The sequence below is a fragment of the Sebastes umbrosus genome, chromosome 14 (assembly GCF_015220745.1).
Source record: "Sebastes umbrosus isolate fSebUmb1 chromosome 14, fSebUmb1.pri, whole genome shotgun sequence".
NCBI classification, from domain to species: Eukaryota; Metazoa; Chordata; class Actinopteri; order Perciformes; family Sebastidae; genus Sebastes; species Sebastes umbrosus.
The window spans coordinates 17,005,898-17,028,871 of NC_051282.1; the positions used below are offsets into that span (position 1 = coordinate 17,005,898).

At 38.3% G+C, this 22,974-nt stretch overlaps 2 protein-coding genes across 2 annotated transcripts; both read right to left on the reverse strand.

Moving 5' to 3' along the window:
• Positions 1-450: 450 nt before the first annotated feature.
• Positions 451-14,037, reverse strand: bcat2 (branched chain amino-acid transaminase 2, mitochondrial). The gene is made up of 11 exons (XM_037792230.1): positions 13,077-14,037; positions 10,280-10,351; positions 9,677-9,877; positions 9,173-9,283; positions 7,638-7,757; positions 7,136-7,299; positions 3,979-4,121; positions 3,759-3,844; positions 3,319-3,459; positions 2,930-3,001; positions 451-2,059 (listed from the first exon to the last, which is right to left on the reverse strand). Exons 1-11 carry the CDS (start codon positions 13,092-13,094, stop codon positions 2,018-2,020), a joined length of 1,170 nt encoding a protein of 389 aa, XP_037648158.1. The 5' UTR covers positions 13,095-14,037; the 3' UTR covers positions 451-2,017.
• Positions 14,038-14,585: 548 nt separating this feature from the next.
• On the reverse strand, positions 14,586-21,828 carry hsd17b14 (hydroxysteroid (17-beta) dehydrogenase 14). Its single transcript, XM_037793525.1, has 9 exons — positions 21,576-21,828; positions 21,452-21,490; positions 20,688-20,785; positions 20,290-20,356; positions 20,093-20,184; positions 18,735-18,839; positions 18,587-18,654; positions 16,647-16,743; positions 14,586-15,376 (listed from the first exon to the last, which is right to left on the reverse strand). The coding sequence occupies exons 1-9, from the start codon at positions 21,655-21,657 to the stop codon at positions 15,230-15,232; spliced, it is 795 nt and encodes a 264-aa protein (XP_037649453.1). The 5' UTR covers positions 21,658-21,828; the 3' UTR covers positions 14,586-15,229.
• Between the last annotated feature and the right edge of the window lie 1,146 nt (positions 21,829-22,974).

Below are 22,974 nucleotides of genomic sequence, written 5' to 3' on the forward strand. Positions count from 1 at the left end.
TTTCGACATACTACACTATGACTCTTTTTTTTGCTTTTTCAACATAATATGCTATGACTTTTTAATGACTTTGACATACTATACTAAGTATACTATGACTTGTATACAATTACTTTTTTTGACATACTATACCATGACTTTTTTTGTGACATTTTTGTGGCATACTAAAATATGACTTTTAATGCAGGCTGGCTGGCTACAGCCATTACATCTGGCAAATGTCCACTTGGACTCAAGGATGAACTGATTAGATTTTGGTGGTCAAAGGTCACTGTGACCTCACGAAACACATTTTTGGCCATAACTCAATAATTGACATGCTAATAATGAATTAGCACGCAGAGGCATACAACCGCTAGGCGCTCATTTTAGTTTGCAAATGATCCTTTTAAATATACTGAAATTTCCACTGCTTTAAATTAAAATGCATTAAAAGAAAAACAACTTAAGTACCAATACAGGCTAAACTCAGATCAGGTTTATTGTAAAAACATTACAGCCGAGTAAAAGTAACAGCACATTTAAAACAACTAAACTGACAAAGAATCCAGCTACATCCCCTAGTGCACAAACTGGAAAAAACATAAAACAACAGCTGAAGATCCACAGAACAGGCTGACAAACTGAGGTCAGGCACTTAGACAGAAGAGAGGGACAGGTGAACAGTAGGTGTGTAAAAATAAAAATACATTCAAAGTGAGAAAAAGAAATCGGAGAAGGAAGGGTATGAAGCCCAGAATAAAGTAAAACAATGGAGACACAGTCAAGTACTTTGGAAGACAGTTGACCTAATTTCATATCAAGGACGAGGAAAAATATAATTTAAAAACCTCTAAAATAACAACATTATCTCTTACATGGTTTTTATAATGACTACACACAAACCAGAGCCAGCGTGTAACAGTCCTTCTCTTCTACAGCATGTTGTCTGATCATCAGACCTCAGACCTTCTTAATCAATCTTTAGTTTTTGTGCAGACGTCTTATTCACAAACAAAACCAACACACATAAAAACCACTCCCGTTTCCTCCTTACAAATTTGACTCCCGCTCAGATAAAAACCTGACATTAAACAAGGTCAGTGCAAACTCTGGTGTCAAAGTGACGTGGCCCCATTAAAACTAACAGCAATACTCTCTTAGATCATTATGTACACGATAGTAACAATTATCAGTAACATTATCCTATGATACGTTTACAGGTACTACTCACGCGCAACAGTTATAAGGTTTCGGAGAATACATCACGGGTTGTTGCAAGTAGAACAGGTTATTAATATACGTTTTTCCTGTAGTGAAATAAATGTTTAATACATTTGTTGATGAGAAACAGCATGTACAGATTGCATGCTGCCAGGGGTTAACTTTCCTACATACCGAATATGTAGCTGCATTAAATATTTCAGCTCTTACGAATGAAACATTTTTGATTAATGCCAGAATGCAATGTTGATGAAAATCAATGTTTGTGCTATTAACTTTGAGCACTGTCCTCACAAGGAATTAGTCCAAGTGAATATGAGGACAAACACTTGAATGAAGTGTATTCTTTATGCAAATTGACCCAATTAGATTAGAGATTTGAATGTGTTCATGCTGGTCCAACATACAGTATATCACCATCAGCCACATCTCATCTCTATGTTTTATCATCTGGCTGCATATGCTTGTTTTACCTTCCAATGACAGCTGTTTCTCCTGCTTTGTCGTTCATACCCCTAAGTTAAGGGTCGTGTCAAGTCAAAAAATATTGCATACTGTTGTTAATATTGTTTTCCAAAGCGAGCTCTTACTTTCAACCTACCAACCATAGTCCTATGAGAGTCCACGCAGAAGAGAAACATGTAAAAGTTGCCTGAGAAGACCATCAGAAAGAGGCATTCGTCTCCGCGATTGGCAAGTAAGCAGGAGTGCATTAGTGGGTTGAGAGTGGTGGTGGTGGTGGGGGGCTGCTGGTCGTCCACACTGGAATCATGGGACTAACTGTTGATACAACTGGCATGTGCAATACGGCCGTTTAAACGACCAATGGTGCCCATTCACTTGGTTTGCGTCCGTACTGGGTGAAGCAAGGGAACAAGAACGAAAAGGAAATTAATTAACAGAAAAAAAAAATGTATTTGTTGCTTTTGTGAATGTAACATTTAAAGCTGCACTTTGAGTTTTAAAATACTGATTCACCTGCCATATCAAGTTAAATTAGGAGTTAGGCTGCATTCATACCAAATCAGGCATTGTGTGGAAAACGCTGGTCCTCCCATTTATTTAAATGTGGGTAGTGCGTTTAGGCTGCAGCCATCGGAGGCGCGCAAAAAAAAAGAAAGTAAACGCATTGGCCTGCGGCGAAAAGTTGAAACAGAATCAACACTCGGGGAAATGCAGCCCGACAAAGACGTGTTTTGTGAGGTCACAGTGACTTTCGACCAACAATTTCCTCCGTCTGGTGACTCCGTCCTCTTGACTCCAAGAGGACGTTGGTTCCAAATTTGAAGAAACTGGCTCAAGGCGTTCCCGAAATATCACGAGAATGGGACGGACGCGAGGTCACAGTGACCTCTGATCAGTTCATCCTTGAGTCCAAGTGGATGTTTGTGGCAGATTTGAAGAAATTTCCTGGCGTTTCTGAGATATCGCATTCACAAGAATGGTCCGGACGGATGGACAACCAAAAAACATAATGCCTCCGGCAATGGTTGTCACCGGTGCGGAGGCATAAAAAATACCGTCAGATTAATTGCAAATAATCGGTAGTGCAGCCCTGATTCAGTCAGAAGGTGTTAATCTCAACCAGGTTGAAAAACTGAAGACAAATATTTCTGGAAATCTTTCCAACAGTTCCCTTTTGCTGCCACTTGGAGGCGTCAACCTGCAAGTTTGCCTGCAGCAGCTCTAAGAAGTCATTACATACTGTATTACGCAGTGCACTTACCTGAATATCAGTAAGCTCTTTGTGGAACCTCTTTGCCAGATCCAGGTTCTGCATAGTCGGAATCTGGTAAGTCTGAGAGAGAGAGAGAGAGACATTTTAGTCCTTTAGCCCATACTGTTCCCCAGAATGATTAACAATCAGTGCGTTTACATATATGTAATCAGATACAGTTGGCTTTCTCCAGTAAACTGAATTCTTAAAACGTTATGTAAAATGAGGTTGATTACTAACCTGCTGCATGTATATGCAGATTAACAGTCACCAGGTTACAGGTTAGAATGAGCAAATCATAAGAATAGGATGGTATATTTGTAACAGATGATACAGAACAGTATCATTAAATCTGCAAAGAAGACACGAGAAGGACGCAACAGAAGGTGAAATCCTACCTTTCCTTGGTAGAGGAGACTGCCGACAGGACACACGACGCAGGCCGTCCCCGCTCCAAACACCTCCAGGATCTTCCCATCATCCAGAGCCCCCAGCAACTCCTTCATTCTCATCGTGCGCTCGGTAACCTTAAACTCACCCTGACAGACACACACAGGAAGCAATGAACATCAAGTTAAATGATCTACTGCAGAGGTTTCAAACCTCTTTGGCTTGTGACCTTTAAAATAAAAAAAATCTGTTTGCAGCACTGGAATGTGCCAGAGAGTTGTGAGCAGTTTGACCAAAGAGATTTTTATTCTTTAATGTAAAAATATCAAATAATCCACAAGTTATAACCAAAGATCAGAGGATCAAATTAACATCATTTTGTGTATTTTTTGTGTATTAAATTTCGGGGAAATGTGAACACTGTTGAGGTCTTTGTGATATGTTTTACCCAGGTTCTGGCCAGGTCCAGCAGAGACTGTCTGGTGACTCCTGGGAGAATGATGCCATCCAGAGGAGGGGTAAACAACTCTTTCTCTGCAGACACACAAACAGTTTTATCTTTATTAAAAGGACACAGTGTTTAAATCTTTCCACAAAGTATAGTAGGCAACCAAAAATGTGAACAGAATGCCACAGGGACAACGTTTCAAGACAGAAAAGAGCCTAACCTCCTTTCTCATTGGTCCAGTAGATGAAGAGGTTCATGGTGCCGACCTCAGTGATCTCCTCCTCTTCTCCATACAGCCACAGGACCTGTTGACAGCCTCGCTTCACCGCTTCGTTCTGCACCGCTATCGTAGGACCGTAGTTACTGGAGGGAGTTCAAATAAACCAAAGACAGGCAGAGACAAGAGTGTCAAGAGAGCAGCAGGGAGAGAGGCACAAAGGATAAATAAAATAAATAAATCATTTTGGCGTTTGCTTTGATTATTAGACATGTTTTCCGATATACTATTTTCCCTGCATACTGTATGTACTTACAGAAACTCTAAGGCTAGCACTTTGGTTGGTTCAAAGTGACATTGTCTTACAGAGGGAAATTCCAAAGTATTCCAGGAGAATTTAGCTATGTAAATCTAAGCTGAGACATTTTAGTGTTTTAAGTAAATGGATGGAGCCGGAGGTGTTTTTTTTATTGCTTTACGACACCAAACCAACACCCAGAGACGGGTGTTAGAGCTGAGAAGGAAGCATCCTGGTGATAAATGTCACCATAGTGATCAACAGGGGACATTGATGCAGTTGATTATTATTATCTCAAGAGGTAAAAACTAAAATTACCATCTTGTGGTTGTATGCGTCCGCAAAAGCGTCAAATTGTCTGAAAATGTCTGTCCAATATATCATCATTTTATCCTATTAGACATTTGTAGAAAATGAAAATGAAAAAATATTTAAAAAAAAAAATGTATTCTTGAGTTATGGCCAAAAACATGTTTTGTGAGATCCAAGTGGCCATAAAAAAGTCATAGTATAATATGTCATAAACAAGTAATAAAAAGTCATAGTATAGTATGTCATAAAAAGTCTTTAAAAAATCATTAAAACGTCATAGTATAGTATGTCATAAAAAAATCTGAAAAAGGTCGTAGTTTATTATGTCATAAAAAGTCAACAAAATTCATAAAAAGTCATAATAAATCATGAAAGTCATAAAAAAAGAAAATTGTATAGTATGTCATAAAAAAATCATAAAAAGTCCTAGTATAGTATATCATAAAAATGTCATAGAAAAGTCATAGAAGTCACAAGTCAAGTGTCAAAAAAAGTCACAAGTCATAAAAACTTATAAAAAGTCATAGTATAGTACGTCATAAAAAGTCAATATAAAATGTAATAATAAAATCATAAAAACGTCAAAGTATAGTATGTCATTAAAAAGTAATAGTATAGTGAGTCATAAAAAAAAGTAATAGTATGTCATAGAAAAGTCATAAAAGAGTCAGTTCATCCTTGAGTCCAACTAGATGTTTGTGCCAAATTTGAAGAAATTCCCTCTAGGTGTTCCTGAGACATCGCGTTGACAAGAGTGGGACGTACGGACGTACATACTGTATCATAATGCCTCCGGCCATGGGTGTCACCAGCGTATAGACATAAAGAACAATCTAGACTGCACTAAACTCAATAAAAGAGAGCCAGCATTTCATCATCTTCTCACTGAAATTAAAGAACATCCTTTCCGTAAACATTATATCCTTGTGACTGCAAGAATTTCAATAAACAATGAACAATGAAACTCACAGTTACGACTCAATTGATGAGTCATACTTGGCTGTGGAAATTTGTCAGCTTTTTTTTTGTGTCACATTTAAGCTGCACAACTCGTAAAAGAGAAAAACGCCCTAGAGTATCTGAGAGGAATTTAATTAGTCCAATATTTACTCTTCTTTTTAGATATATATAATTATTTGTGGAGCTACAGTAACAGTAGTTACTCGGTACTGTGTAATGGCTGATACCGCAAGTTTAAGTATCGGGATTGGGAAGGAAAAAGTTGGTATCGAAAAATCTCTTGTTAACTGATAACAGCTAGAAACATGGCTGAACCAAACTGTAAAAAGAATCAGAGAAAGGAAACTAATGGATCTCATGTTTAGGAATAAAAAAAGGACTTTAAATTCATACAGTGTTGTGTAGGCCTTTAACACACACATTGAATGAACATAACATAATAACCTACAGAGCGACGACCCTTAAATATCTAGCCTGCTGTGCCGTGGCTGCTGCTGCTGCTAATCTGGCCTCATAGTTGAAGTGAGAGCAGATTTGGTTGGTTCAGGCTGTTCAGTGGCGTTATGTAACCACGCTGTGGCTGAGCAGTGTGGAACCAGGCCTATGATTAGAGGCTGTGTGGAGTGAGTGGAGATTACAGGAGCACTGACGGTATCTGTAGTGCGAAAACCGGAGAGATTACTCGCCCTTAAATAACCGTCACTTTGATCTGTAACACAAGATAAAACACATCGCAGTAGGTCTTTGTCAGCTGACATTTACACATTAGACATTTAGACATTAGACAGCGAGGCATTGTTCCATTGCCTGTTTGACGAGTCAAACTGCTCATATCCGTGATCTTAACCAAGACATTTATACTTCACAGCTGTAACTGATGATCTCAAATAACCCATTCCTTCCCTGCTTTGACGAGACAAAATGTTTCTCTTGGAGAAGGTCTATTGTTCCACTATCTCTCTTTTCTTGGCACAGATTTGACCCCAACACCAAATAGTTGTACTGTGCCCTCGCCGTTTCAAACAGGAAACAAGTCTGCCTCAAAGTCCGCCATTGGACAGTCAAGTTAATTTTATTTGTATAGCCCAATATCACTAATTTGCCTCAGGGGGGTTTACAATCTGTACCAACTGCTCATATCAGCGATCTTATCGAAGACATTTGTGTTACGCATGTGTAACTGATGAGATTAATCTAATGATTATTTTTCTTATTGAATTGTACTGTACTGCTGAAAACCCAATAAAAGATTTATTTAATTATATGTAATTCTAATTGTTTTGGGTTTCCTAACACTACTGCTGACGATGCTAAATTTGAAACGTTTGCTGATTTCTGACAACAGGACTTCAAGCTCTGCGGTGTGAAATTCATCTTCGTACTTGTTTTTGTGCATGAAACTTGTCCACAAACAGAGTGGGACAGATTCCCCTTATAAAGCAGTTCAGGGCTTCGTTTCTGCTAACAATCAGAACTCAACCCAACGCTTACTGCACCTACTACTGGTGACATTCAGGCTGAAAATAAGAGGTGAATCAATAATATATCATTTAGGGTCAATTTAAAGATACCAAGAGATCTTGAACTCACCCTCCCATCTTGTAGGCCCCAACGCCTCCTTTCCAAGCCCTGACAAATGAAGGGTCTGCCAGCAGAGAAACAGGGTTGAAGGAGCCCGTGGCGAAGTAAGGTCCCACTGGGCCGATGATGACAAAGATCATAGCTTGTCCTGCCCGAGACACACCGAGGGAAGGCTGGAGGACGGGTGAGGAGCAAGAGGAGAAGACGATCAGTACGACAGTAAGGAGAGTATATAGAGCACATTTAACACCAGCTCATTTAATCACTTCAGCTGAGAACCAGGAACCTGCACCGGTGTTAAACTACATTTAGCTTCTCAGCTAAAGCCCCGTTTCCACCGCAGGAACTTTCCCCTCAGAACTAAGAACCTTTTGAGGAACTCATTGCATTTCGACTGCAGCGACCAGGGACTTAATTAAGTTACGGGGACATTTTACGGGGCCTTTGAAAAGTAGTTCCAGGCACTAAAAGTCCCCAGAGCTTTTGGTGGAAACCCGGCTTTAAAGCTCACCTCAATTCCTATGAAGGTGGGTCTGATGTAGAGGCTGGCGTCCTGGGAGAAGGGAACCCACTCCTGGTCGACCTCCACCAGCTTCCTGATGCACTCCAGCAGCTCACCTTTATCAAACAGCTACAAAGAAAACAAGACAAGGTCATCAACTGTCATCTAATCGCCCTTCTTCACTGAATAATGATATCAATACAATTATATCATGTTTTTTTCCCCCAATTCTATTGTCTTTTAATCTGTGTTACTAAATGTCGGAGTCTTGCGCCTTAAAAACTGATACATATCTGTAATATACATGCACACCAAAGACTTAGATCTGAAACAATTCAACACCTAACAATCAGAACTAACTAACTAACTAAAACAACACCAGACTCCATTCACAAAAACAGTAATTCAACCTCGCAGAAAACAAGAGCTGCTGGTCGCTGCATCAATCGGTTAGTTTGTTTGTGTTATTGTGTGACTTTAGGATCTGAACGAACGCGGCGTCCACAGCAGTACATTGCTTAGCTTCCGTGCCAGTACTCCTGTCTGCTTCTCCAAACTGGGAGCACGCCGACCGCCATCTAAGTTACTGTATGTAATGTTAATACACTGACTACAAGGATGTATACTATATATCCTGTATATCCTGTACATGTAGCAGCGTCATTAGCAGAAACCTACGTCAGGTCACGTGGGAAAAGGTTTTTAGAAGGGCTTGGGAAAATAGCATTTTGACGCTGAAACATACATACTTTGACCAAACTTTGAATGTTTGGATTTGAATACATGAAGAACATGACTGTGAAGTTACAGAACGATATAAAACCTCAAAAGAACAAATAATTGAACCGCCTTTTAAATATTTTTCTTCCGTGTAGCATGCAGCAAAGGCTGGATTCAGACCATGTCACAGTGTTTCCATTGTGCCCTGAACTCCTGACCAAGTATTAACTCGTGTTGTTCTGGGTTGAAAGCCTAAACTGGGCATTCTGCCCAACAGTTGCGTAACACAGTAGACGCTCAATAGGTTCAGGGCGTGATCTGTAAAGAATCTGAAGAATTTAAGGCACAATCAGACCAACAGGGCGTGTTGCTGTGGGGTACAGGGGATGAAGTCCAGTTTTACACATCACACAGGACTGTACAATTTTGAGAAGTTCATCATAGCAGCAGTAAATTAACACTATGATAGAAGGCCTTGTTATGTGCACCTGCATGCATATGATCGGCCGGTGCATTTAGCTTGAGAACTCTACAGCAGAGCCAGGAGCAAAGTAAGAGGTTCTTGCCACCAGTGATTGTGTTGGTGTCAACATAGTTCTTTTAGCTTGGTTTTCCCACTTTAAGCGGTTGTTCAGACAGGAAAACAAACCTGCGTTGGTGGGAACGTGTTGCTTCAATAGGCAATGCAATAAGATCTGGGATTTCCAGTTTGAGTAACTGGTTATCGAGGTGTGTTTTTTCAAGGTTTCGATTGAAGTGACGAACACTAGCAAGAATCCTCACGGAGGGTTTTTCTGAGGACAGAGTTCAGGGTACAAACTCACAGGAAGGCTGCTTCTGTCTGAGCTCCGATGCATCCTCTCCATGTTCAGCATGGGTCTGAACATGCGGATGTGGTTGTCGACTCCACGAAACGCCTTCATGCCTTCAAACAGCTGGAGGGGAGACAGACAGAAACACACAACAGGTTAACTCTGGTTTCTGTTCATCAGACTGTTAAATCGGATCGGTACTCGTCATCGACCGATACCCAAAGTCCAGGTATCGGTATGGGGACTGAAAAAGTATTTTCGTTGCATCCCTAGTTAGTTACAAAGCCAACGTTCAGCTGCAAGGTTAGAAAAAGATGATAACCCAGAAGAATTTCATTTGTTGGTGATTTTTAATCCTCTCTTGGCGGTCTAACTGCTGCTTCAGAGACTTAACACCTTGATAAGTATATAATTATAAAGAGATAGTAAAGACAGTAATAATAGATCCACATGAAATATCAGCCATTAGCAGCTTTGTATAAAATGAAAACATCACAACAAATATCACAGACTCACCTCTATGGAGTAGTGCAGGGCAGAGCTGGCAGGGTGCAGCGACAGGTTCTGGAAAGGTTTGATCTGAGGAGCCTCCCAGCCACCCTTCTCCGACCAGTTGATGGTCAACATGTGGTCGGAGAACTGTTTGCCGAACACCAAGGTGGAGGGGTCTGGCTTCGGCTTGCATGCTGCGTTGCGTTCGATGACGAGATCTGCAGCCTGATGTGGAGACGGACAAGCGAGCCGGAGACGGGCGCAGAAAAAGAAGTAGACGGGACGAGAGCAGAGCGGGCGACGAATACAGAGATTGTTTTTAAATTGGCGTTACTGACAGAGCATGCTTTAAAAGGACAATTAGTTGAGCGTTATACAGAGTCAGTTGCGCGGCTGACGTATCTGGTCAATTAGACACAATTAATTAAGTTAAATTAAACTGAATTAAATGATTACAACAGGCAGGCAGACAGTGAGGAAAAGACAGAAAGGGAAAAGAAACTTTAACTTCTAGGCAGAGAGTGCTCTGACATGTACAAGTCGAGCCAGACTGTACATCAAGCTGGATGGTAGATGACACAGGCCTCACCTGGTGGGAAAGACAAATGTTAACTTTTTCCTCATTACCTTAAAGGTGCTGACGAGCCGCAGTGAGCCAAAGGACAAGGGGAGGGCCTTAACAAGTCGTCCATTGAGTGCCTGGAAATAAAGCACGACAAAACTATTTGTTAGCTATATACAGTATGTAATACTAGTAATCATAAGTTTAAAGTAGGGATGAACTGATACTGATATCGGGCCATACTGACTCAAATAGTTGGATCGGGTATCTGAGACAATGGGGCCAATCTATTCAATTCAATTCAATTCAAGGTTATATATACAGTGCTTGAAGTGCCAGTACTCTCTTATTCACATGATGGCGTGTGTATTGGCCGGTATCAACAATCTCTTGCAACTTATTCTATTTATTAATTATTTCTTTAAGCATGTTATACAGTACTAAACTCAAATAATATTCCAACTGGAACATTTTAGGGTAAAGGTGGTGTGTTTAATAGTTAAAGTGTTCTCCTGTGTTATTTGCAGCCTATAGTCGGGTATCATTCAGGTTTTAGGAGCAGCGTCCCAGTCAGGAAGCTCCTACATATTATGCAGCAGGATAAAGAGACACATGCTGAATTTCAACAGCGAATAAAAGGTACTAGGAGATACTGGGTTTGGGAATCTACCTCCAAGAAAATTTCAAGGTTTTTGACTTAAAACTATGCAATTTGACATCATTTTGGTCCGTTATTATTACTTGTTAGATGATTACTTTCTTATTTACACATATCTACACTAATTATTTTACAAAAAGGACGTGAATATTGTATTGATTATTGATAAATTACAGCAGCATTGTTCTCATCCCCGTTATGAATCTCCCAAGGAACCTGATTTCGAGAGGGCCGAAAAGAGTACCGGCAGCTTGTGAGAAGTGCCGGTACCAAGTTGCTGGTGTACGATTTACTATTTTAATAATAAATAGTTAGGAAAGCAATGTTTAAGTCAAGCCTGATGTTGCCTTACTCACAAAGAATGATCCCAGTCACTTCCACACAGTGAGGCATACAGCTTATTGATTAAACACTGATATCGGATCGGTACTCGGTATCGGCCGATACCCAAAGCCCAGGTATCGGGATCGGTGCATCCCTAGTTTAAAGGTTTCGTCTATCGTCTTTCCATGTGACAACAATTCATCCAGCCTTGGAAATACACAGGGTCACCATGTCTGACATTGTGGGTGTGTGTGACTCAGCACCAATCATTTTGCCTGCAGTTCACAGTATACAGTTCGTAACAGCTGATTCAAAGTGCTGTGCTGTATTTAGAATCGGGCACATAGGCTACAGGCTATACTCTGCAAAATGAGGAATGCAAGGTGAGAGAGTAGTTTGCACGGATCCTGTGTGGGTGACAAAATGTGCAATGGAAAACAATATCTGTTCTAATAACCAAAACACCAAAGAAACCACCAACGATAATCTACGATCAAAATCGAAAGCAAGTAGAGCAGGTTCATGCCAGATCTTGTTTAACTGTCTTTTTTACTGGCTCTTTTTCTGTTATTGTGGCTGATATGTTCAGGCAGTTAACTGCTTCTAAAACAGGTTGTGCTTTTGGTAATCCCACAATTAATCTTATAATCTGCAATGGCTGTATTTCACAGTTACATGGCCTGCTATATATGCCCATATAGTCAAGCAGGCAGTGGTCTGATGCTTTAGTGATTCCTACAAAAAGTTGCACAGCCAGCCTGCTGCAGGAACCCATGTGTGTTTGCACTTTGTTGCATGGATGATGCAAGTTCTATCTTTATTGCAACGACAAATTTCTGTAATTATATAGCCTACTAAATTTGTGACATGCACATAAATCTGATGCATAACATTTGTTTTTGCTATTGTTGTTATTGTTGACTGGAATTAAAATAAAAGAGAATTAGCAAATGCTAGTTAGCATCTGTGCATCATCAAACTACAAAAACACTAGCAATGCAAGTAATTTAATTAAAAATGCGATATACACAGTAAAAGCATAATGAGATAATGTTATACTTATACACTTTTATTCTGTAGTTAGGCACCTGGAGAGATTAAAGCTGCCTTCTTAAACCAAACTCAGTTTAAAATTCTAACAATTTAATGAAAGCTTGCTCATAGCGTCGCTTACAAACTAAATAGAAACAGCAGCATTACTACTCTTGCATCAGAAGGATATATTCTTCAATTCGGCATAATAATAATCTGCCAGTTATCCACCAAAACAGTGGAAGGTGGTAAAATATGTAACCTCTTCTCTCATAAAATGAAGGTTTAAATTGCAAATTTGATGTGTGCCGAATTCATTATCGCACCATTAAGATTTACAAAAAGCATCCAGTTGTGTTATACATTTTTGTTGATGCGCAAGAAAATCTTAATTTCCACATTTTTAGCATGGAGTCTGGTGTAATGACCTTTCCATGCTTGCATTGTTTTGCCACGGTCCACCAAAAACAGTGGAAGGTGGTAAAATATATAACGTCTTCTCTCATAAATTAAGGTCTAAATTGCAAATTTGATGTGTGCCGAATTCATTATCGCACCATGAAGATTGAAGAAAGCATCGAGTTGTGTTTTAAGTTTTTGCTGAGACACAAGAAAATCTTAATTTCCACATTTTTAGCATGGAGTCTGGTGTAATGACCTTTCCTCGCTGTATTGTTTGTGTCTGGCGGGACAAGACACACACCAGTAAAGCAGACTGTGTGAATGACTTCTTATCTCTCTGGGTCATTATTGGAGGTCTTATCTCTAACTACAGTAAATCATTTACCCAGACAGTCAATGTAAACAGATAATAAACAGCAACACAGATCATCGGTCATTGAACTCACCGTTCGGAGGGCTGCCATCTCCGCTACGTAACGAGTATAGAACGGGATTAATTGTTCGTGTGGAAACAGGACACTCAGCTCAAAGTCAAACTTCAGTTCCGCTTTGAAATACGACACGCTGTTGGCTGTTGACGCCTGAAACCTCCCAAACAAAAAATTTCCTTCGGTATATAACCTTTTTAACACCTAATCTAGCTAGTTTATATTATATTATATATTGTATATTTGTCCTATTTGTTCTGGGTTAACATGTAAACATCACTTGGGACTGTTCTGTAAGAAGACACAAGGATACTAGGAGAGAAAAAGCCCACAAAATCAATTTAAAACCTTGAGTCTTGTAGTTTTAATGACGGGTTTCATTCAAGGAAGTCACTGACAAAAGCGTAACATCTGATTGGACGACTAGCAGGCTCAAAAAGGGAGGTTATTCGAGGTCAAAAAGGTGGATGCTGATTGGTCGGTCGGGGGGGAGTAGTGCAGGTCTTGTTACACAGTTGGTCCAGGATGCCAAACATTAAAGGGCTGCCTGATCTCAGACAGGCAATTTGCTCAACTGAATGAATTAACATACACAACAAAGTCAAAAGTGACAAAAAAAAAAAAAAATCCTTCATTCAAACAAACAAAAAAATCTATGCTGAAATTATGTTTTCCACAAAATGCATTTGGTAAAACAAATAAGTTGTATGTAAACATTTTTTATGGGAGGCAAGTTTGGGGAAGCACATGCATTTATGTCAGAATAATTCATTTTCATTCACTTTATACAAAAATAAGCCAGCACAAATAAGTATCTCATTATTGCAAGTCATCTAAAAACGTTTGATGCATTTTGGACATTTAAAGTGGCAGTAGGCAGTATATTTTTGGCATCATTGGGCAAAAAAATCCATAATAACCTTTCAGCATATTGTAATTCAAGTGTTCTGAGAGAAAACTAGACTTCTGCACCTCCTCATGGCTCTGTTTTCAGGCTTTAAAAAAATCTAGCCGTGACGGGAGACTTTGACCAATCACAGGTCATTTCATTGAGAGAGCGTTCCTATTGGCTGTGCTCCGGTCATGTGACCGGTACTTGGCGTTTCTTCACCAGATTTCACGATGGCGGCGGCGGCGTCACAAACTTTATCAATTTACAGCTAAACAGTACACTACAAGATGATTCTGAAACCATTTGAGCCGAGAAATAGGCATTAACGTAACATAATATTAATTCATATTTGATCAGCGTTGCCCAATTTGACCGTTTGGTCGGAGTTCGTGAGTGATTGACAGCCGGCTCTCATAGATGGTTGCTGGAGAGCGGACCTCAGATCAGCTCTTACCGCCTGGTTTCCTCCGGTCTGTGAAATCTTGCAGATGCCGTTAGGAGCACCGGAGGACACCAGAGGCACATGATTTTTTCCAGGTTACCTGTTTCATGAACTACTGTCACCGTATAGCGACTGTTTTAATAAAAATAACTTTTTTTAAAATCATATTTGCTCCAATCTCGCCTACTTCAGCTTTAATGACATGTCATTTTTTATTTTATTGAATGAAAATTCTCCCTGTATTAACAACCATCTTAGTATTGTTATCAGCAAACTTGAACAAAAAAAATAAGCATAAACTGTGCAATACTGTTATTAATAATGCATTTACAATGTACATTTCAAGAAATATGCTTATTTAACTCTTATTTATACCATTCTGGCATCTATAATAAACATGCTGAATAGATCCCACTTCTCAGGATTTTGTATTTACTTATTTGCACTGTGGTTATATGTCATATATATTGTAAGTCTTAACCTCTTTTACCCGGGTTCGGTTGAGCTGTGTGTTAAAACACTGTATTTAAAAACTTCATAAAATGCTGTGGTGATCTCTTTTTCCTAATTGTTTCTAATAGACGAGGCCTTAACGCTACTAAAACAACACTCAGGAATAATAATAATAATACAACCACACACTTTAAAGCTAACTAAAAGCTTGTGAAAAAAAGACATGTTTTTAGTCTGCTTTTAAAAGAAGACACTGTTAGCAGACCTTATTTCATGTGGTAGGAAATTTCAGTAGGACCATAATGACTTTAGACACCATATTTATTCTAGGTATAGTGAGGAGATGTTTACTTGATGATCTAAGGGATCTGTATCCAGTGACAGTCAGGAAGGGATCTGACTCTTGAAGCCGTAGTTGAGTTCAGCTCCGCCACTGAACAGCAAGTCGATCCCGGTGCAGAAAGTAGCATCAGCAGCCAGATACAAGGCAGTCAGTCCACACTCCTCCTCAGTCCCCATACGACCCAGCAGCTGTTTGACAAAACAACAGGTCATTTCTCATTCCTGTTCACTTTCCAACAGCATGTTTGTGGTTGCATCATGTGACCTCCTTGTGTTTGTGTTTTATTCACCTGCAGCTGTTTATACAGTTGCTGCTGATCTGTCAAAAGGAAGTTATCGGCTTTTAGCTATTTGCCAACTAAAACAAGCATTTCAAAATTGGTTGGAGGGCCCCTCTTATGTTCTTTGCTTCCTGCAATACTACATGCAAAAAACTGCAGATTTAACTCGCAACTGGGAAAAACTACAAACTTCCTCATTATCATTATCTGAATGACAGGAAAAACTAGAGGAAATAAAGTGTGCAAAGTAATAATTCCTCCTCCTCCTCCTCCTCTATTAAGACTGTAATAAATAACTAGAACATGGAAAACAACTAAGAGCAGAGGCATATTTAAATGTATAACGATAACATTTTTATTAGATCAAATATCAATATGAAATTTTACATAAAACTAGGGCTGCACATTTAATCAAATTTTATTGAAATCGCACTTTGCAAGAGTTGTTAAGACGAAATGTGAGTCAAAATATGATTTTAAATTAAATATTGTGGTGCTGCAGAGATGTCCTGGCCTGACCATAATCATTTTAATGTGTTTTACAATGAAAATGAGCATAATGATGCAAAAATGATCATTCCTTCGAATATAGCAAATCATATCGCAATTGCAATATCAGTCAAAATAATCAAAATTAGATCATATTTTCAAAATCATTCAGCCCTAATAAAACTTCACTAAAACTTTTTGCCAAATAACGTCATGATATCACTATCCTGCTGCTTCCTCTCTTCTTTAGGACCACAGTCTGGTGTTACAGTGTATTTTCACCCTGTTAGCTTCAAATACCTCCAATGACTGGGATTAAAAGAAAGATGTAATTTGCATGGCAAAAAAAAGCAGCCTGCAGAAACTCTTTGTTTGGATTCAGGATTGAGGGAGTTAACATTTACAACCCAATAGAGCGACCAAAAGTTTCTCTGCAGCTGAAAAGAACTCAGGGGAACTTCTCTTTAATATTCTTGTGCTGTATTTTCTTTACTCACGAATACTCTGTTAAATGCTGCTGAAAAACTATTAATATTGGACCTGATGATAGGATTTAAGTTCAACAAGAGTTCCCACATTCAACAAATGAAACGTCTTTCTTTTTTAGTTTCCAAAGTTTTTGTGCCATTCCCCTTCCACATCTTTCTAGCCCCGTGTAGGAACCCCTCGGCTCCACTGTGACAACTTACCTGATAATTTTCTCCCATTTTAATGGCTGCTGCAGCATCTGGTGTCTGTCCTGCTAAGTCTTCCCACAGAGGAGTCAGCACATTACCTGGAGAAAAGCTGCAACACATGGTACTGTTAGATTATAGTAAGTTCAATATTTTCAGATACTTTACTATATAAATCAGCAGAGTTACTCCAGAAAAAGGACCGAGGTATTGTTGCAGAGACTGCTCATATAAGAGAGTCTTACATGTTTTGAATATCAGTGGATGGTTTCTATCATTTTAATGCTGAAATGTTTAATGAATCAGTCAGCTGAAAGAAAATGTATCATAATAGTTAGAATCTGTATAATCATTTTTCAAAAAGAATTAAGTTGGTTACAGCGTCTTAATGCAATGATGTTTGTTTTTCTGTTTTATATCCTATATATCCATATATACTGTACATACACAGTCACACTGAGATTCCTTCTTTTATAGATAAATTATGCTGCTACAGCGCCACCTATTGTCCGAATGGCACAAAATTTGTTGTGGTCACTCAGACATCATATCTACACATGTCCACCAAATTTGGTCATAATAGCACAAAGCGTTCAGGAGATATGACATTTATTTTGTAATATAAGCCCTGCTCACAGCATTTGTGCTAACTTTGAGGGCCAGCTATAGCAAAACTGTATGGAGCATCAAAAATCCAACAGAGTGCCTATTTTCGGCTTGGCCCAGAGATGTTCTGTACCAAATTTGGTGACGATTGCTCAAAATGTGAAGGAGAAGTAGCAAAAACTCAGATTTGGACAAAATTTGAAATCGCAGGAAATTAGTTTAGGCGGTTTATATACAGATTTGTCTGGACCTACCAAATCCAGGGAAAAAAAAAAGTCCTACGGTTCAAAAGGTTACAGGCCAAAACGTAAAGTTCATTGTTAAAGCGCCACCATCTGGACAAATTGCACCACATTCGACACTGAACTCCTTTGGGTCCCCAGCAACACGCTCACCAAGCATGAAGTAGCGGTTCTCCACACAAAGCTTTAGACGTAACTTCTGACTTTATTATCAGACTTTGTTATTGTTATGTGCCAATGTGTGGTGGGAAATAACAAAATACATTTACTCCAGAGCTGTACTTACCGGTATGTACAAATTTTGAGGTACTAATACTTCGCTTGAGTGTTTTTACTTTATGCTGTTTCGGAGAGATATTGTACCTTTTACTCCACAGTATTTATACGATTGAAATAGTTACTCTTCAGATTAAGATTTTAGATTCAGCACATGATAATCTTATAAAAAACAATCCATTGTTAAAGATTAAACCTGTCGTTACCAACCTTTTTGGCTTGTGAGTCCTTACATACATATAAACAGTGAATAGTTGGAGCCCTTTGTCACAACTTCCCTCTAAACTTCTCACATGGTTTAATTTAAATAACTGAGAAATATCAAATATTTCACAAAAAGCAAAGATGAGAGGAAATTCCAAATAATAAAAAATAGATTTTATATCAGAACGTTGTTTCTCCTTCTACTCTGTCCCATTAATTATCTCACAACCCCTCAGATTTATCTGGTGACCCTATGAAGGGGCTAGACCCCTAGGTTGGGAACCACTGTACTAAATGTATATAAAGTAGTTAAAACTAGTGCCATCTGGAGCAGCTACAACAGTAATCCAACATTGATGATGCATCAGTTAATTAATCTAATAATGTCATAAATAATAATATATCAGTTGCACGGGACATTTGACTGTGGAAGTACTTTTACTTTTAAACCATACATTTTGCTGATAATACTTTTGTGCTTTCACTTAAGTCAGATTTTGATTGCATGACTGTTACTTTTATACTTTCACTCAAGTAAAGTTAAAAACTTACTTTAAAAATAATTAAATTGATAACAGCACTTTAAATTAAGTTGGTTCATCTGAATTACACTGCAGTTTGTCTCACCAGTTCACTCTCACATTGTGGCGACTCTCATCCACAGCCATCGCCTTTGTCATGGAGACTATCGCCCCCTAGTGGAGAAAAGAGCACATGACCAATTCAGCTGAGATTTAGGGAATAATGACACTTGTTGCCTGGAAGAAGAACTCACCTTGGTGGCAACATATGGTGCAGCATCTTTCTGACCGATGGTTGCCACCAGACTGGACACATTTATGATGTTTCCCTGCCGCTGTCGTAGGTACGGCAACGCATACTGAAGAGAGAGTGAGACCTCCATTATCACTTCAAAGATCCTATATACATACATACATACATACACATCTACATACATACATACACATATACATACATACATACATACATACATACATACATACATACATACATACATACATACCTACATACATACATACATACATACATACATACATACATACATAGATACATTGAGATCATTTTAATTTTATAAGCAACTGATGACTTAAATGTGAATCCACTAATCAGTATTGAAAACTGCATGTTGGAAATGAATTCAAACCGCTGAAATATTTGACTGAAAATCAGATTTTTCTGAATCCGTGAGTTTTGAATTCCCCTCTCAGCTCATTTCAATCTTCATCACCTTCTTGGATCATGTGACCTGATCAATTCTATTCAGGCTCAATTGATGATCCTCGGTGCCCCAAGGTTCATGTTTTGAATTTTTTTTTATCTTGAATTTTGGTTCCTGAATTTCACAAATCCAGTTTTGACTCCAAGTTTTAGATTAATTTGAATAATTTTTTTTTTCAACATTAGACATATAAAATCGGAATTTGTGAATAAAATATTAAAAATACACCCCTCCCTCATTTCCTGTCATTGTATTATTCTTATTCTTCTTGTTCTTATTCTTATTATTATTATAAAACAATAAAAAAACAATATTTACTTACTTCGGATCACATAAATTAGATAGATAATTGACAGAGTAAAAGATTAAAAATACACTCCCTCCTTCGTTTCCTGACTTCTCTCTTGTTATTAATAATAATAAAACAATAAAAAATCAATATTACTTACTTTGGATCACATAAATTCAGACAGATGTTTGTCAGAGTAAAATATAAAAAATACACTCTCTCCCTTGTGTCTTGTCGTTTTATTATTATTATTATTATTATTATTATTATTATTATTATTATAAAACAATTGTTACTTACTTCGGATCACATAAATTCCGAAAGATGTTTGTCAGAGTAAATATTAAAAATACACACCTTCCCTTGTTTCCTGTTGTCTTTTTATTATTATTATTATTATTATTATTATTATTATTATTATTATCAATAATAATAATAATAACAATAAAGTATTCACTTGTGATTAAATTTCACAATTAAGTATTCGGTTGCTTATAAGAGTCAAATCCGTACAGCCTCTTTTTGCTTCTATAGAAGACAGCATATATGGGTGAAAGTCATAATCTGTCATTTTAATAAGTTTTACACAAGTTGGAAACATTACTTTAGAAGCCGAGAAGTAGCTGATGAGGTTCAGATTGAGCAGATCCCTGAACTCCTCTGCTGTGGTGTCATCAGTGGGTTTATGAGGTGGGTCTGAATGACGGTAAATAAAAAAAAAGAGATAAATTAAGAATGAAAGCCTCCTCGTGACCTCATCAATCACATCTGCTGGAGGGAAGAAAGAAGTGTGAGACTCACGCCACCCTGCGTTGTTGACCAGGCAGTCAATGTGTCCATAATGCTCCACTGTGACTGCAATCAGTCTCTGTTGAAAGACGACCAGTTGAACAAGAAACCAGATAAACACAGAAAGAGCTTCACCCAGCAGAGCAAACAGCAAACAGCAAACACAGAGCAGGTTTACAACCATGGCTGAATGCAAACGGTTGGACAGTGATGAAGTTATCAGACTAGTTTTACCACGTGAGACAAATAAAAATACAAACGTTGACATTTTGGTGAGAATAAATCTGTGTTTTAGGATGTTTTGGCCTTGAGGTGAAGTCAGATGATAAACAGGACACACTGTCTTGTGATCATAACTATAAATCTGAGTACAACATAACCAGAACAATAACACTAAAGCTGCACATTACCTTGATGTCATCTTCTTTGGAGATGTCACATGTGATAAATTTGCATGAGCCTGGTCCTGCTTTGTTTAACTCCGCCTCCAGAGCCTCACCTGCTGCACCTGTGTGTAATATATGTGTAATTATAATGGGAAAAAATGTATTTCATTACAACTCCTGTACTTCATTTACAACCAGTGGTGGAAATATTAAGTATATTTACTCAAGCACAATTTTGAGGTACTTGTACTTTACTTTTACTGTATACTTCTCCTCAACTACATTCATCTGACACCTAATTACTTTTCAGATTAAGATTCTACATGTAAAAAAACGAGCCTATAAAAAAAGATGCAGTGCTTTACTATTAAATTAACCGGTATAGTGTAGGCTATAAAGTTATTAAAATGTGTATTAGTCACAATAACACTGGGAGTACTTTCAGACTGGTATTTCCTGTTTTTGTTCATTTTGACAAACCTAATAATAATATAAAATAAGCCAGTATAGATACAGGAAAAACGTATTATATACAAAAAATAGAAAAATAAGTAAAAAGAATATACACAAGTAAAAAAAAAAATGAAATTAAAAACAATAAAAATAAAATAAAATCTATTTATATATACATATATATACTGTATACATATATACATACATATACGCACACGCAGTATACATATATATACAAAAACACATATAATCAATTAAAAAAAAATCAATATGATTTTAAAAATAGATGATAAAGGAATGCCAATTAAAGCTGATTAAAAAATAATATTACTAACCTCCTCTTGCACAAAACATCACTTTGGCTCCATTCTCCACTAAAACAGAAATGCAAAACTGTTCAGTGCAATCAATCCTTGCTCTGATCACAAATTAATCCACATTATAATTAAGAATAATTACCAAACACTTTGACAATCCCTCTGCCAATCCCTTTGGATCCTCCAGTCACAATGACAACTTTGTTGTGGTATCGGAGGGACATTTCGGCTGATGACAATAACCTCAAACACCTGCAACACTGCGCCAAGGAGCCTGTTTATATTGCTCTATATTATATTATTATATATTCTGATTATTCAGCACGTACTACTGTATCTCGTGCCTCTTCCTCTTTCACTTCCTCACCAGTAGCAGTTTGTGTGTGAAGTTCAAAGTTCCACCACATCACGGGGTTTGCTTTGCTGCCTTCAGGCACTGTTGGTAGTATTGGAAATCTCAAAGTTCATTCAAAGAAGTGGGGAATTTAGTCGCACAAATTGTGAACTTAATTAAATAAAGAACATGGAAGTCTTATTAAAGCTGCAGTGGGAAGAATTGGAGCAAATATGATTAAAATAAGTTATTTTTATAAAACGGTTACTATATCCTGACAGTAGTGCATGAGACGGGTAATCTAAAAAAAACATGTGCCTCTGTGTCCTCAGGTGCTCCGAATGGCATCTGCAGGATTTCACAACAACCAATCAGAGCAGAGCTGGAGCCTGCCATCTCTGAGCAGCTGTCAATCACTCGCCAGCTCCGATCAGACGGTCAATAGGAAGAGCTGGGAAACGTTGCTGGGGAGCAAGGCCTACATAAAGGAGGCTGGGTCAAGTGTCATATCTCCGGGGGTATAACACATGTGCAGTAAAATCTCGCCTGCACTCGCCGAAATTGAGCCAATGGCAACGCACGAACGCAGGTTTTGTTACACTGCGCGTGTGTACTACCCCATACCCCAAGACCCATGTCCCCCCGTGACCCAGCCTCCTTTTCATAGGCCTTGCTGGGGAGAGGGACGTCTGGAATTCCCTGCTTATAGCCTGCTGCCCCCACGACCCGGCCCCGGATAAGCGGAAAGAAAAAATGGATGGATGGATGAATATAGGCAGCGCTGATCAAATATGAATCAATATTCTGTTACTGTAATGCCTATTTCTCACATAAAATGTTTTCAGAAACTTCTTGTAGTGTACTGTTTGGCTGTAAAATGAGAAAGTTTGTGACCCAGCCGTCATGTTGAGATCAGTTGAGGAAATACCAAGCATCGCCCACCAGCTGGAGCAAACCTGTTGTACTAACATCAGCATCAATGACGATGCTAACATGACAATGTTTAGCAGGTGTAATGTTTATCATGTTAACCATCTTAGTTTAGCGTGTTAGTTTGTTAAAATGTGCTAATTAGCATTAAACACAAAGTACAGATGAGGCTTGTTTTGATGTATTGATGTAAAAGTATTGGAAAAATTAACATTTTAACTAGGGCTGTCAATCAATTCAAATATTTAATCGCGATTAATCGCATGATTGTCCATAG